The 17067-nt window shown below is 34.7% G+C and overlaps 1 protein-coding gene across 1 annotated transcript in view; it reads left to right on the top strand.

Annotated features, from left to right (window-relative positions):
- The window catches only part of FAM227B (family with sequence similarity 227 member B), a 247538-nt gene that overhangs the window by 24438 nt on the left and 206033 nt on the right, over positions 1–17067 (top strand). Inside the window, exons 7-8 of the mRNA XM_065871722.1 lie at positions 5448–5549; positions 8286–8412. Of these exons, the coding sequence (XP_065727794.1) occupies positions 5448–5549; positions 8286–8412 (229 nt within the window). The remainder of the gene's footprint in view (positions 1–5447; positions 5550–8285; positions 8413–17067) is intronic.

Here is a 17067-nt window from a genome sequence, read left to right as displayed (position 1 = left end):
GATAAAAGACTAAAAGGAAATTTTTTAATGTTACCAGTACTTATCTATGAAATTATAGTGATTATATTTTCTGTGAAAATATAATTTTTTAAGGAAGATGAAAACAAATACAATACCATTATCTTCTTTTCCTTATGGTAATTCTTTAGAAATGCCTTATATTGTTCCAATTTTCCATGAGAACCTTTAAAAAAATGAGAATTTTTAATTTTAATTTTAATTTTTTTACCACCGGTGCCTGGTAGCTGCCCTAGTTGTGTGGAGATGCGAATTCCACATCCTCCTACTCCACCACCTTGACTCCAACCCCAGTAATAATTTTAAAATATTATAATTTAATAACATTTCCAGTATCAGTTAAGATTTCTGATGTGTTTTGAGGAACAATATATGATTCAGCTGGATGAGTGTTCTTCTAGTGTTCTAGGGAACTAAAGGGGTATCCAAGCCATATTGAAACAACATTTCCATGATTTAACCAGAACAGCTCCTCTTTCATCTGTTCTGTTCATTACATTTCACCTATGATTTTATTTCTAAGAGGATTCATTGTTAAATATAAATGTATTGAAGCCAGTGAACTAGATAAATAGCATGACCTCTTAGTTTCCTAAATCCACCAAATAAGTGTGGTGCATGCCCATACATTTTTACCAGCATTGTGTGGGAATATCTGTTTTGGTAGGTTAGCTCCTATTTCAAGCTGTACTACATTTTCAGGTGAGTACAAAACACATAAATTCTATCTATTTTTGGATCTACTTTATGAATAATAAACAATAATGACTTTATAACTGGAATAGAACCCTGAACCACTTGTACAATTTAATTACCAACAGCATAATATGAAAAAATATATATAAGCATACTCTAGAATATAGCATGGTTCAGTATGCTGACTCTAAAACTTATTTCAGTAGTTGTTAGGTGACTAATATAAAAGCAGACTTCCTTTATTGCCTATGATGTAGTGGTAGCTTGATCTAGTAGAAAAAGTGCTGCACTGGAATCCAGGAAATTAAAATTTTAAATCTGGCTTTCCCAGTAGTTAGTGTGAGACTTTGGGCTAGTCAGAAAATCACTCTGAGCTTCAGTTATGTCATCTCTCTAAAACAAAATAAAACAAAACAAACAAAAATCAGGTAAAAATAACATATACTTTCTTTTTTCCTAGAGTTGTTGTGTGTTCTAAAAGTGACATGAATAAGATCCCTAGTCAACTGTGGAAATACTATATAAATGTAATATGAGATTCCATATAATAGAATTAAGATCTGGCCTTCAAAAACAAATTTATCCACTTAGAAAATGATGTCACTTTGAATAGTTACTTACCTCTCTAAGTCTTTCATAAAATTTTGAAAATTACCCACTTTATCTGTTTATTGGGAGTTATATTAGAAAATGCCTGTAAAGTTGTTTACATGGAAGTAGGTATATGGTAAGTGTTCAATGGTTACATCTATCATTATTATTTATTATTATATTGTTAGTGAGAATGCAGTGTTCCAAAACTTGCTGGCCAACGTGTAGGCTAATGATAAAAATTTCCTTGATGGTGTTTAACTAGAAGAATTCCAGTAATGATATACCCTTAATGTTATCAAAATTGTCCTTGGAACATTGGCTCCCAAAAAGATTCAGGAGGCTGGAAAGTACATCAATTCCACTCATAAAATAACGAAGACAAGCCATATATAACCCACAAAAATCACAACTTTTTTGAACTCATTATACAGGGTAGCCTTCAAAGCAAAGAATATTACCAGGGAAAAAGAAAGTAATTGTATAATTATAAAGTAGTCAATATATCAATATGACATAACAATCATAAATATTTTTGTACCTAATTAAAATGCTTTGAAACACATTTAATGAAAAATTTTAATACTTAAAGAAGCAATAGACAAATCTATAAGTATAGTTAGGTATTTCAACACCTTATATTCAATAATTGGTCATATGTGCAGAAAACCAGTTAATGATATAGAATGATGTAGATGACTTGAGCAATACTGTTAACCAACTTTATGGATCTAATTGATATTTATTAAACATTCCTCATAACAACAGCAGAATACACATTTTTCTCATGTACCCATTAAACCTTTACCAACTATATTCTGGGATAGGAAAACATCCTAATGAAATGAAAAGAATTCAAGTCATACAAAGTATGTTTTTAGACCAAAATGAAATTATATTATAAATGAATAACAGAAAGCTGCCTGGAAAATCTTCAAATATTTGATAACTAAATAACACACTTCTCAGGAACTGTGGGTCGAACCAGAAATCAGTAGGGAAATTGAAAAGTATTTTGAACTTGATGAAAATGAAAATACAGATTAAAATTTGTGGGATGGACCTCAAGCAGTATTTGGAAATTTAAAGCATTAAGGTGTCTAGATTTGAAATAAGGAAAGTTCTCAAAAACCATGACCTCAACTTCTACTGTAGGAAACTAGACAAAGAAAAAGAAATGAAAACCAAAATATGCAGAAGAAAGGAAATAATAAAGATCAGAGAGGAAACCAATAAAAGGAAAAACTGAAAAACAGAAGGAATTAGAGAAAATGAATTCAAAAGGTGGGTCTTCAAGAATTCTAAAAACAAGGCAATGCAGGAGGAATTTGAAGCCTCTGTTTCACTGAGAGTAACCATAGCAAAAACAAAACCCAAATGGAACTTAACATTTTACTTAATTGACTCAGACCCTAAAGGCTAACAAGAGAAGAGACATACCTATTCCCAAGCATAACTACTTTATACCTCAGCTTTTACTGTCCTATTGAAGATGTCCATCTCTCAAACAAAAATTGCAAGACACATAGAGAAGGAATGGAATTGCTGCATTGTTGGGTATGAAGATGTTCAACTTCACAAGGTAGTGCCAAGTTGTTTCAAAACTGGATGTACAAATTATTCTCACATTGTTGATGTATAAGAGTTCTTAAACAACCAATGATTCAAAGAATAAATCACAGGGGAAATTAGAAAATAACTTGAAACAAATGAAAGCAAAACACACAGTGTACCAAAACTCATAGGATAAAGCAAAAGCATTGCTAAAAGACAAATTTAAACTTTTAAACAAATCAAAAAGCAATATATCAACAACCTAACTTTACATATTAAGGAACTAGAAAAAGAACAACAAAGAAGGAAGGAATTAATAAAGATTAGAGTGGAGATAAATAAAATAGAGAATTGGTAAACAGTAGAGAAAATCAGTAAAACCAAAAGTTAGTTCTTTGAGATCAACAAAATTGATAAACCAGTAGCTAGATTAAGAAAAAAAGTGAGGACTTCCCTGGCAGTCCAGTGGTTAAGACTCCATGCTTCCACTGCAGGGGGCATGGGTTTGATCCCTCGTTGGGGAACTAAGATCTCATGTAAGAGCTCATATGCCTTTCAGCGTAGCGGAAAAAAAAAAAAAAAAAAGCACTCAAATTACTGAAGTCAGAAATGAAAGTGGAAACATTACTATTGGCAAAGAAATAACAAGGATTATTAGAGTACTGTGAACAAACATATAACAACAAATTGGATAGCCTGTATAAAATGGACAAACTCCTAGAAACATATAATTTTCCAAGACTGAATAATGAAGAAATAGACAATCTGAATAGACCTATAACTAGTAAGGAGATTCAGTCAGGTTTCCGTAATCAGAAACCTCCTAACAAAGCAAAGTCCTGGACTAGATGACTTCGCTGATGAATTCTGCCAACATTTAAAGAAGAATTAACACCAGTCCTTCTCTAACTCTCCCAAAAAATTGAAGAGAGGGGAATACTTTCTAGCTCATTTTATGAGACCAACATTACCCAGATACCAAAGCCAAAGATATTACAACAAAAAGTGTCTACAGACCAATATCCTCTTTGATGGATATTGGTGCAAAAATCTCCAACAAAATACTAGCAAACTGAATTCAGCAGTATATTAAAAGGGTTATACAATCTGACCAATGAAATTTATTCCTGGAATGTAAGTATGATTTAACATATGTTAAATAGCTAAATCTAATGAACATATCAATAACCTGAATATCCAAAAGCTGTAGGATACGTTTTCTTTTCAAGCATACCAAAACATGTATAAAAATTCACTGTACCATTTTGCTACTCAGTTTCCTGTGGAGGTATATATGGTGTGGACATTAGGTTGAACTGTATTAGTCAAAGACATGTTCTACAACTTTCTGTTTGGGTATTTCATCACACATGTTAAGTGTAGATCATGTAACTGAAACATGCCAACTTTCTCTACTGGTAAATCATATATTATCTCATTTAATTCTCACACAACCCTAAGTCTTAGAACCACTGCCCATTATATAAATGATCAAGAATTGTTAACATTATCATTATTATTTCTGCTACTATCTCCTTCCATAAACTTATTACACAAGCATAAAAGCTGTTTTGGGAGTTAGGAGACCTAGATTCTAGTCTGGCTTTCAGTTACTTAACTGTGTATAACCTTAAATAATTCTCTTAATCTTCCTGAGCATCAATGCAGTCACTAAAATAGAGGGGCTTAACCTAGGTGATATCTAACTTCCATTTTAGGTCTAAGATCCTATGCATTTATGAATCCCAGCTCATATGGCATGCTAATTTCATAGAAAACTACCACTAAATTTGATCATTTTTTATGTTTATTACCAAAATCTATTAATGCCAGCTTATGCTTCTACTGTTGACATCATAAATGAATTTGGACTCTAATTCATCTTTATTGCTTTATTTAATTCATGAATTTGCACTTTAATTTGTCTCTTCATTGCTTATTAGAGCAAGAATTCAAGGTGCTACTTTAGGACTTTAACATTGACATTATTATTATCTACAGATTTCTTCCTTCTTAAGACATTCTACTTACTTTGTTTTTAGTATAGTTCTCATGTCACAATTTTACTAGTTCTGGCTATGGCTGTCTCATTCCAGTAATTGCTTTGATTTTATACTGAGTTACTGATTATGAAAAATTTGGAATGGTTATAGAATAATAGCAGGCAACTATGTCATTGATTGCTTTGTGCATGCCAACTACTATTCAAGAACCTTCATTAATTCATCAAATGTTGGTGTGCTTTCAATGTGCCAGGCACCATGCTGAGGGCTTGAAATACAAAGTCAAACAAAATATCCTTGTCCCTATTTCATTTTAAGATAATACTTTAAGGTATGTGTATATTATCTATATTTGGCAGATAAGGAAACTAGGACTTAATTAACTTGCCTGGGATAGTGCTGCTAATGAATAATGGAGCCAGCATTCAAATTCAGGTCTGCATGATGCCAAAAACCCATGCTCATTCCACTATAGCAACTGATCTGCCCTTTAAGAAGATAGAGTTACTGACATTATGTAAACAGATTCTAATTTTAAATTGTAACATTAATGTTTTTAATTCCATGTGTGTTTTATTTTTTAAGCCTGACAGAGAAAGTCAAGATTTCTTGTTTGATAGAATTTCAGAAAGTTATGTGTCACTTTTCATGAGCATACCTCTAAGTCGAAAGGATGCATTCTTTCAGGTAAATGTAGAAATTAATTATGCTAATTATTTTTATAGCAAGTGAAATATAAAAATAGTTATTTTATTTAAACACATATGAGAACATATTTTGTTACTTTGCAAGCAAAACTGCCTAAAGTAGAGTAAATAATGATAATATTTTAAAAGTCATGCCCCTCCACCCCAGAATATTATATTCTACTGACTAAAAGCCTTACAGAATCTCCTCAGTGTGGTATATGTATTTGTTTGCATATTAATAATTTGAAAACTATTGACTTGTCCTATGTATAGTCTTGGTATTTTACTTACAAAATTATCATTTTACTTTATAAAGTATCTTGATCTAAGAGGACTTAACTTCTTGTGTTATGCCTAAGTACTAAGCACCTGTTACAGTAAAGAACAACGGACAAATTTATGAATCAAATGTTTTACTATGTCTGTTATAGTAAAATAATTTGGTTAAAATAATTTAGGTTCTTGAGTAGTGTGAAATGAAGACATGTAGGAATTTCACGGAGTGTTTTAAAATGTAAACATCTGGCGTTTCAAAGCAGAAGCCACATTCAAATACTTTGTTGTACGGACATCTGTAATTCAGAAATACAGAAGTATTTTTGAGTCAGTCAGTGTTTTCATGGGTAAAACCTAAAATAAAAATAAATGTCCTGCATGATGAAAGCAAACTTAAATTGCCAAATATTTATGCTCAATCTTGATCTATCTCACAAACATATACATACAATATCGTAGAAGGAAATCAGTAGTGGACTGGGCAGCTGATTCTCCTATCCATACGCTTTCACCTAGTCTATCCCTTTGTGGTGTTTCTAGCCTATACACATGGCTTGATGAAATCAAGCATGCTTTAACACAGGGCTCTTAAGAAAAGAATAAAAGACCTATTTAATGTGAACAAAGGAGGTAGTGACACCATTGCATATCCCTTATTCTGTAATTTCTAGTCTTACATTTATGGTCCAAATGTTCTCCCTTGGGATGGATGTGCCTTTTGATAGATATTGTATTTATAATCTTCTCAAATCATGACTTGATTTTTTTTCTAAGTCCCTATTTTCAGTGGCTTTTTCCAAGGAGAAATTAGAAGTTGTTTAACCAATATTCAAAGCATCACTTGAGAACAAATAACATGTACACCTTAATGATTTGACCCCTTGACCTTTGTTCAGTCATTTTATAATGTTCCCTCTCCCTGTCTCAGTGCTTAAGAACCACGCCACCTCCCTACAGGTCTATTACCTCCACAGCTCTATAAGTAGAAATGGAGCCTCAACTCTCATTGACCAATTTCTATTATTTTTAGCTCATTCAGATAAGAAGGTGTTTTGTTACTATTGGCTCATCTGATTTATCTTACCACAGAAAGAGAAAACTATTAATATTTAAGAATCAAAAAATTAGCTTCAGGTCTCACTATTCAGTACAAATTAACTGAATCTAAACATGTTTAGTACAGCTTTTGCTTCAGTTTCTTCCAATGTCATACAATGATATTCCTTCAGAAATTTTCCCAACACCATTTGACACTTGATCTCTTTTTCCCCTAATCTCCTGAAGGTGAGATATTCACAGAAAACTTTTAAAAGTTCCTCTTACTTACCTTGTTCAACTTTAAAATTTTGATTATTAGTGTGATTTTATATATCACAATTATAATATGTGATTTTTCTGGTAGTAAAAATGTTCATGGATTATTCAGTAAAATTAAATATATCAGTATATTAAAGCATTCTTCCCTCTCCTCTTCTCCCCTACCCAAAAAAACTTATGGAGTTCTTCAAAGAATACCATCCATACCAGCAGATTTTAGCACTACTGGATTAGATGACTATATTAGTTTCCTATTGCTGGTGTAAAAATTATCACAAAGTTAGTGGCTTAAAACAGCAGAAATTCATTGTCTTACAGTTATATAGGTCAGAAGTCCAAAATGAGTCTTATAGGACTAAAATCAAGGTATCAACAGGGCTAGTTTCTTTAAGAGGCCCTAGGGGAGAAGCCATTCCTTGCCTCTTCTAGTTTCTGGTGTCTGCCAGCCTTCCAAAATAGTAGATAAAATATTTTAAATCTTTACTATAAAAATCTGGTATCTTCCTGTGTTTAGTCAGTCCCCAAGAGAAGCTTAGTAGTCAAGCGACTTTAAGTCTAATATAATACTGATAGTACCATCTATTTGTATGATACAAATATAAAATCGGATCATGATTTTACAATTGTGGTTGTAATATATTAACTCACCTAAACAGGCTTCAATTATTTAAAAACATGCTCTTTATTTTCACCACACACTCAAAGTGATAATTGTGTGACGTGATAGAGGTGTTAGCTAATGCCATGGTGGTAATCATATTACAGTAAACAAATGTATCAACATATTGTACACCTTAAACTCACATAGTATTACATGTCAAATATATTTCAATTAATATATATAATATGCTTTTTATTATAATGACCTGAAAGACAGTGTTCTTTTTCTGAAAGAGGGTATCAATAGCAAGGTTAAATGAAATAAATGTAGAATCATTAGAGTATCTTATCTTAATTGTAACTTCATCCTTTATCCAAATTAAATTTTTTTTCCCAAAATGCTAACAAATAGCCAAATTGACTGACTTTATTTATAAGAAAAAAGGGACACGTATATTTCACAAATTTAGTAATTTCTTTGATAGTTGAGATATGTTATATGAAATATGGAATTATTTCAATATGACTCTGTTTTTGGTAGGTGTATCCTGATTGTTTGGCACAAGCTATCTGTGCAACATTCCAGGAAGCATTTCCAAAATCCACTGATTTCTTTAATGATGAATTTAAAGAAGATCTAGGGAATAACATTTCTCTCTGGTTATCAGGTACGAATGTCATTAAGTATTGATCATTATTGTGGAACCTAAAACTTTTGAATTGCAGTGTTTTGTTTACTCCATTGAAAATAATTTGTAGTTCTTTGCCTTACAAAACAGCATATTGATGTCTGTGTTTCAAAATAATAATGATTATTTATTTTATTCTGAAAATTCTGTTATACTAAAATTAATCAGTTGTTTACTTTAGAAAGCCAAATAATTTTACAGGCAGTGGAATTATTGTAGAAACCCAAATTGCCACAGAAAGAAAACCATACCATAGATATTTTATATTTGTAAGAGAAATATTTTAAGCTGCTTATGGAACACTGCTGGCATTTTTATAGCAAATAGTATTGGGTAGGGGGCTTCCCCGGTGGCGCAGCGGTTGAGAGTCCGCCTGCTGATGCAGGGGACACGGGTTCGTGCCCCGGTCCGGGAAGATCCCACATGCCACGGAGTGGCTGGGCCCGTGAGCCATGGCCGCTGAGCCTGTGCATCAGGACGGAGCCTGTGCTCCGCAACGGGAGAGGCCACAACAGTGAGAGGCCCGCGTACCGTAAAAAAAAAAAAAAAAAAAAAAAAAAAAACAAATAATATTGGGTAAATTCTAGAGCTAATTGAGTTCCTTGTAGAACATAAAATCATTAAGGAAAACTTATTTTTTGAATCATGGTGTGTGTGTGTGTGTGTTTGTGTGTGTGTGTGTGTGTGTGTGTGTAGGTAGGAGTGGTAGGACTCAAAGGCTGAAGGGAAGTAAGATTCCATCCTAGAGTACTTAGCTAGAGATTTAGGCACTTGGGTTTAAAAGTAGGTATTGTTTCATATTCCTGGAAATACCTCCCCAATATTGTTTCCTAAGACTACTATACCATTATGGACTACCAGAAGCTATTGACTGTTTTCAAGTCCTTCTTATAAATCTGTCCAAATTTTGACTAATTTTTTAAAACTGTTTTGTGTCAATTCTTAGTAACCAAACCATTTCTTTAAGAAAATGTTTCATATTTTAAGGAGGGAGTCCTTGGGAGGTACATGCTAGAAAACAACCCTGAGAACCACCCACCTCCATCAATACACATAGGACAGGAGTCTCCTAATTATAGAGAAAAATCCAACTAATTCAAATATAAGAAGCAAAAAGAGAATGAGCACAGCATTCATACAAAAATACTATAAGAAAAAAAATGTGAAGAACAGAACAACTTTCCTACAGACCTGTTGTAGAATGAATTGTGTCCCCCGAAAATTCATGTTGACTTCTGTATGAAATTTTATAAGTCACTGTCTTACTTAATCCTTTTATTCAAGTTAGTTTTGTCATTGATTGTCTCGGGTTTTCTATGCATATCATCTGCAAATATAGTTTTCATATTTCTTTTATAATTCTTATGCTTTTAACTAGTTTCTATTATGTACTTAAAGAAGAATGTATATAACATATTTAGATGAGCGATAGCAATGAGCCAGGAGATGTATAAGGAAAGGTTTTAAAGTCTTCTGGTAAATCCAGTGGGAGGTGTCTACTTTACGCTCTTCCTATGGGTCTTCAAAGCATTCCACATGCAAACTGCCTGAAGTAAAGGCAAGAACACTAATATAAACACCTTATCCTATTTAAATATCAGAATGGATAGTTTTAACTGAAGTAAACAAAAATGTTCTTGTTCAGGAAGTTTTATAGGCTATGACTGGTAGAATTAATCTGAAGGTTGAAAATTCAGCAATTTCTATTATTCTGTTTTCCAGTTTACTAATTCTTTCTTCTGTCCCCTCCATTCTGCTGTTAAGCTCATTCTTGATTTTTTAAAAAATTTGGTTATTGTACATTTCAGTTATAAAAGTTACATTTGGTTCTTTTTTATATCTTCTGTTTCTTCACTGAGACTTTGTTCTTTCATTTGTTTCAAGTGTGTTCATTATTGTTTAAGCATTTTTATTATAACTGCTTGAAAAATCCTTGTGATTCTAAAATCTGTGTCATCTAGATGCTGGCAATTGTCTTTTCTCATTCAAGTTGAATTTCCTAGTTTTTTATATGACAATTAAAACCTGGACATTTTGGGTATTGTAAGACTGAATCTTATCTAAATTTTGTGTTTCAACAGGCCTCCTCTGACACTGCTCTAGTTGGGGGAGAAGGGTACTGTCAGGTGGGGGATGAAAGTCCAGGTTACCCACTTGGTCTCTTTTGACATAGTGGTGCGAGGAGGGTTTGTTACAGCTCCCAGCAGACCTCTACTGATACCACCCTGGCTTTTAGGGGCAGGGATGCCTTGTTACTGCTCCCCAAGTGGCTTCCACTGACACTATAAGGGGGAGGGTAGCCTTGTTATATCTGGGCAGTGGTCACAGTCTACACTAGGCCTCCTCTGACACCACTTTCCATAGGGAGAGGAAAGTGCACCTCATTCCAGTCCTGTGGGAATAAAAGTCTTCTGTCTCTGCTCTGCCTCCTCTGATACTACCCTAGTGAGAGTGGAAGCTGAGGCTCTCCAACCACCCTTTTCTGGCAGTGGTGGGTTTGGAGCAGCAGATTTTCCTGTTGTGTTTGGCTGGAGTAAGCAGTTATTATCTAAAAGTTTTCTGTCCTACTAGGCAGCCCTTTTCCTGGTCCTTTGGCTAGAGAGAGGAGGGTTTTCTTGAGACTTCTTTTATCTTTGCCTGTTACCATTTCTGGATTCTGGTTTCTCTAGCACCCAGAAATATGAGTCAAAAAGAAAACCCAAGGACTTCACTGTTGTGTTGTACCTTGGGTCCTGAGGTTCCTAGTTAGTCTGCCTTCTTGTCTCTACCTTCTAGAGTCTTCTAATGTGTGTTTATAAACACATCCACTGAAACTGGTGTTATTTCGTATTGGGTTACCTGAGAATACCTTATGAGAAGGTAATATTCATCAGAGACTCAAAGGAAGTGAGAGAATGAACTATGTCAATATCTGGAATGGAAACTTTTTTAGGTAGAAGGAACAGCATATGAAAAGGCCATGATGCAGGTAGAAGATTAGCATATTTGCAATACAGCAAGGAAGCCAATGTAGCTGAGGTAGAATGAGAAAGGAATTGAAAAGTAGAAAGATGAGGTCAGAGATATGTCTGTAGTTTAAGGCATCTCATAATTTATAGGCAGTTATAAGGACTCTTTCATTATGAGTGAAATGGAAAAGCACTAGATGATTTTGAGCAAATAATACTTGTAACCTAAAATATGTTTATAAGGGATCACTCTAGCTTTTAGGAGAACAAGAGACCATAGAGGGGACAAGGCAGGAATCAGGAATGCAGTTGGAGATATTGCAGTAATAGAAGTGAGACATGGTGATTGGTTAGAACAGGTTGGTTAAAGGATGAGGAGCTGGCAAGTTATATTAGATAAGTCTGCTGGCAGAGTCCATTGGACTTATTGATATATAGAAGTTGAAAGTGGAACAAATAAAAGAGTCAGGGATGATGCCAAGAATTTTAGCCTGAGCAACTAGACAGCTACTGAAATGGTGAAGACTGTAAGAGAAGGTTGTGGTGGTAGGGTTTTATGGAATCGGGATTTAAGTTTGAGATGTAATATTCGTCAACATTTGCATTTTTTATAACAAAATCTCAAATTTTTAGTGATTATTTTAAAATGTGACAAGGAGATGACTGTGCCCTAAATCGTGTCTACACTATAGGAGAATTACAAGAAAGAAATAGTAAACACTAAAAGCATTTGAAAGCAAAGGAAGAAAAAGTACAGTGATAATTAAGGTAATCTTCATAGCCTGACTCAAGAATATAAGTAGACATTGAAGGAACAGCAGAACTATGCTAGATGAATGGATGCTGGACTCAGACATGGGCAAGAATTTAGACATGACAAGTGGTCTCCATTTGTACCTATAGAAAGAGGGTTAAATCCACAGCAAAGTCAACAGCAAGCTGAGCAAGAGAAATCCACATTTTACATAAAAAATCCCACTTAAGCCTCAAAAATCCTTATTATAACAATATGCTATTATTCGTTTACAAAAGGGAAAACCAAGGTTAAGAGAATTTGTCTACAGTTACTACTAAGTAACGAACCAGGATTTCAGCTTAAGCCTGTCAGACTCCAGTGTCTGAACTCCTATGAGTAATGGAATATTGCCCCCTGAGGTGAATAAAATAAAAACACTGTTGTGTTTTTATGAAAAACTGTTGCAGAAAAGGAAAAGGTAAATTTTTCTCAAGACTTAGAGGAAGCAAGCCCTCCCTAATCCTCCCAGTGTTTCCCAGCAACTACTTGGGCTTTATTATTCATATGCTAAAACACGTACTTGATTAACACCCTAGGATTCACAAAAGGTGGAATGATCTCAGTTTTATTATAAAACCATCTACACAGGCACAAAATTGATCTATCTTTAGTAAACTTCATTGCTCACTTCTAGTCTGAATACGGCTGTTTATGAATGCATATCCTTCCAACATAGGCTAGTCATCCCTGTTGAACACTTGTTTCAATACTTCTCTGTGGGCTACTTCACCTTAGTAGAAAACATTTCTGTAGCAAAAGGATCATCTATTGTTTCCTCGCCTATTAACTTCACATCAGGCAGAAAAAATGGTTTAAAGTGGAGGGTAGGTGTGGCTAAAATGGGAAACTCAAGGAATCCTTGTGATGGAACCGTTCCATATCCGGACTATATCATTGTCTATATCCTGGTTGTGATACCATATTATAGTTTTACAAGGTATTAGTTACCTTTATGGGAAACTAAATAGAGGGTATGGGGATCTCTCTGTATTATTTCTTGCAAGTGCATGTAAATGTACACTTATCTCAAACAGAGTTAAAAAAATTCAAACCTGCATTTTCTTAAGATAAAAGGCAGCCATGCTGGTGGGAGTGTACAATCAATATCCAATAAAGCTGAACATATGCGAGTTTGGACCAGCATATCTATGACTCCCAGGTACACAACCTACAGAAACGTACATATTTCTGTACACCAAAAGCACAAAATGTTCTTAGCAGCACTATTTATATAATAATCAAATCAAACTGTCCAAATGCCCATCAATAATATGAAACTTAGATACACTGTGGAATATTCATATAATGAAATACTACCAGCAATGAGAATGAACACACTATAATTATATACAATAGTATGAACAAATCATAGAAACAAGGTTGAGGGGGGAAAAAATGCCCAGACACAAAAGAGTAGATCCTGTATGAGTCCACTGATACAAAGTTCAGAATCTGGCAAAACTAAGCTATAATTTTAGAAGTAAAGATAATGTTTATTCTTGGGAATTGGTCCTGGCTAGAAAGGAGGGCACCTGGAATGCTAAATATTTTGTTTCTGGGGGCTGGTAACATGGACACCATATATTAAATTTGTGAAGATTCATTGAACTGTACATGATTGTTCATTTTAATTTTTATTCATTGATAAAAATTTAAGTTGAAAACAAAGGCAGTAGTGGTAGCTGCACCAGAGCCTCTATGGTTTATTTAATCATGAATATGTACAGATTTCTCTCGCAATGCATTTCTCACGTTGCATACCTATCAAGAGTCACATGTTTTCTGAGTCTATGCTCATAAACGACCTTTTCAACTTTTAGTAAGATTTTATCTCTCAGTTGTGATTATTTTGTATTGGCTAGAGCACTTGTTGAAAGAATTTTATAAGACATGTTTTTCTTATTTCTTTGTTGAGGAGATGTTTATAGCATAGATCTAAAATACTTGATTCAATTTCTCCTCCTTAATAAAAAAAATTCCTTTTTATTAGGATGAAGTAATCACTTTATTAGGTTATTTACATTATATTCAGTTTGATTTCTTACATTGTCATTTGGCTTTCATTTTTGGTTCGTTTTACACAAACAAAATTTTTGTTACCAGAGCTCCTTATACACAATTCTTAGAGCACCAGAGACTGTATTAGTTTCCTATTGCTACTATAGCAAATTACTACTTAGTTTAAAACAACATAAATGTATTATAGTTCTGGAAACCAGAAGTCCAAAATGAGTTTCACTAGGCTAAAATGAAGATGTTTGGCAGGGCTGTGTTCTTCTAGAGGTTCTAGGGGAGAATCTGTTTCTTTGCAACTTTTCTGAAGCTGTTTCCATTCTTTGCCTCATGGCCCTCTTTCATTATCAAAGCCAGCAATGGATAGTTAGTCTTTCTCATATTGCATCACTCTGATACTGACTCCTCTACCTTCCTTTTCCATATTTAAGGACCCTTCTGGTTACATTGGGCTCACCTGGACAAGCCCACATACCCTATTTTAAGGTTAGCCAATTTACAAACTTAATTCCATCTGCTCCCTTCATTCCCCTTTGCCATGTAACATAATTTAGGATATGGAAGACTTTGGAGGCTACTTCTCTACAGACACATTAAGATTTTGTATGATTGGCTAGATTTTGGCACAAGCCTTATGACTGAATCCCACATGGAAGCCTTACAATGAGCAAGATTAAAATTTGTGCCATGACTTCTGGCTTCTGCTTAGGATGTAGAAAACTAAAATGATATTACTTCTACCCTTCCACCAAAAAACACTGGACTGTCTGGAAATTCAAAACTTTCCTTGAACCCATCAGAGATTGCAGAGCAGTCAACCCCAAATCTAAAGAAAGGGGCCTCCAAGGAGAGACCAGATGCAAGCACTTGCTCTTTGGGGGCAGATGCAGCCAGATACCATAAAAGCCAGTAAGAAGAATTCAACCAAAAAAAAATTTTTTTTTTGTCTGCGCCACGTGGTTTGCAGGATCTCAGTTCCCCAACCAGGGATTGAACCCCAGCCCCCTGAAGTGGAAGCACGGAGTCCCAACCGCTGGACCACCAGGGAATTCCCTTAGCCAAAATTTTTAATGAATTGCTTAAAGCTGAGTATGGTCTAGTGTGAGAATATAGAACCCTTAGTAGCTACATAAAACAAGGGAGAAGTTGCTCTCTCTTGCAAGCTTCTCTCCACACATCTTACAAGAAATACTGAGGGTGGAATAACAGTCTTGAGAAAGCCTGGGGGAATGTAATAGAAGCACTGCAAAAAAGGCATAAAGCCTTGCCTGGACCCTTCTATCTCCTCTATGTTAACAACAACAACAAGCTTTAAGCCACAGCAGGAGGAGGGGGAAAGGTTGTGGGGAGGAAGAGCAGCAAATGTAGTTGCCCTTAGGGAAGAAGTAGAGACACAGCTCACCTGGGAAACAGAAAACTACCTCTACCCCAGAGGCCAGGAATACATACTGGGCCAAGAACAAATTTGCTATAGCTGGGGCAAGGCTGGATTACTGAGAAGACCCTATCCCAAGACCCAGGAACAAAACCCAACGCTGATGCTGGTTCAGAACAGAGAATACCTACCACTACCAGGCTAACAAACATCAACTGACAGGTAACAGCAGTCTACTGCTGGGAGAGGGGCACAAGTGTGGAAAAGACCATTTCTGAGAAGGCACAAAAGATCTAAAACTGAGAGTGGAGCAGATGCTGATGTGGAAGTAAACTAACAGAAAACAAAAACCTCTGGCAAGGCAGTTTACATCATAAGAGGAATTTGAAGCATGTAGAGTACTAAAGGTAATCATAGTAACAACAAAACCCAAACAGCCCAACTCTCATTTCCCTTCCAGATTGACTTAATTACCCATGCTTAAGACCAAACAAAAAGCCCATTTCAAGGCCTGAAAACTATTTACCTCATCTTTACTGCATTACACAATACGTCTGACTTTCAACAAAAATTATGAAGTCTACAAAAAAGCAATGGAAAAAATAAACACACTATCAAGAGACAAATCATCAGAACCAGTTTTAGATATGACACAGATATTAGAATATCAGACAGGAAATTTTAAGTATGATTAATATAGTAAATGCTCTAGTGGAAAAGATGGATAGATAACATGTATGATCATATATGTAATTTGAGCAAGACATGGAAACTATAGGAAAGAAGACAACATAGGCCAATGGAACAAAATTGAGAGCCCAGAAATAAACCCTCACAAACACAGTCAAGTAATATTTGACAAGGAAGCCAAGAATACTCAATGGGAAAAGGATAGTCTCTTCAATAAATGGTGTTGGGAAAACTGGATCACACAGGTAGAATAATGAAATTGGACTCCTACCTTATGCCACTCACAAAAATTAACTTGAAATGGAGTAAAGAACTGAAACCATAAAACTCTTAAGAAAACATAGTGGAAAAAATCTCCTTGACATATGTATTCACAACAATTTTTTGGATATGGTATCAAAAGCACAAGCAACAAAAGCAAAAATTAGTAAGTGGGACTACATCAAACTAAAGAGCTTCTGCATAGTAGAAAACAACAAAATGAAAAGACAACTCATGGAATATATTTGCAAATCATATCTGATAAGAGGTTAATATCCAAAATATAAAAGGAACTCAGTTCAACAGCAAAAAGGAAACAATCTGATTTTAAAAATAGGCAGAGGAACCGAACAGACATTTTTCCAAAGAAGACCTACAGATGTCCAACAGGTACATGAAAGGATGTTCAACATCACTAATCACCAGGGAAATGCTAGTAAAAACCGCAGTGATGTATCACCTCACACCTGTTAGAATGGCCATTATCAAAGCGACTACAAATAACAAGTGTTGGCAAGGATGTAGAGAAAAGAGAACCCTTGTGCACTGTT

This window comes from Phocoena phocoena, chromosome 2, assembly GCF_963924675.1.
Source record: "Phocoena phocoena chromosome 2, mPhoPho1.1, whole genome shotgun sequence".
In the NCBI taxonomy this organism is placed as follows: Eukaryota; Metazoa; Chordata; class Mammalia; order Artiodactyla; family Phocoenidae; genus Phocoena; species Phocoena phocoena.
This window is presented reverse-complemented; position numbering and strand designations above follow the sequence as displayed.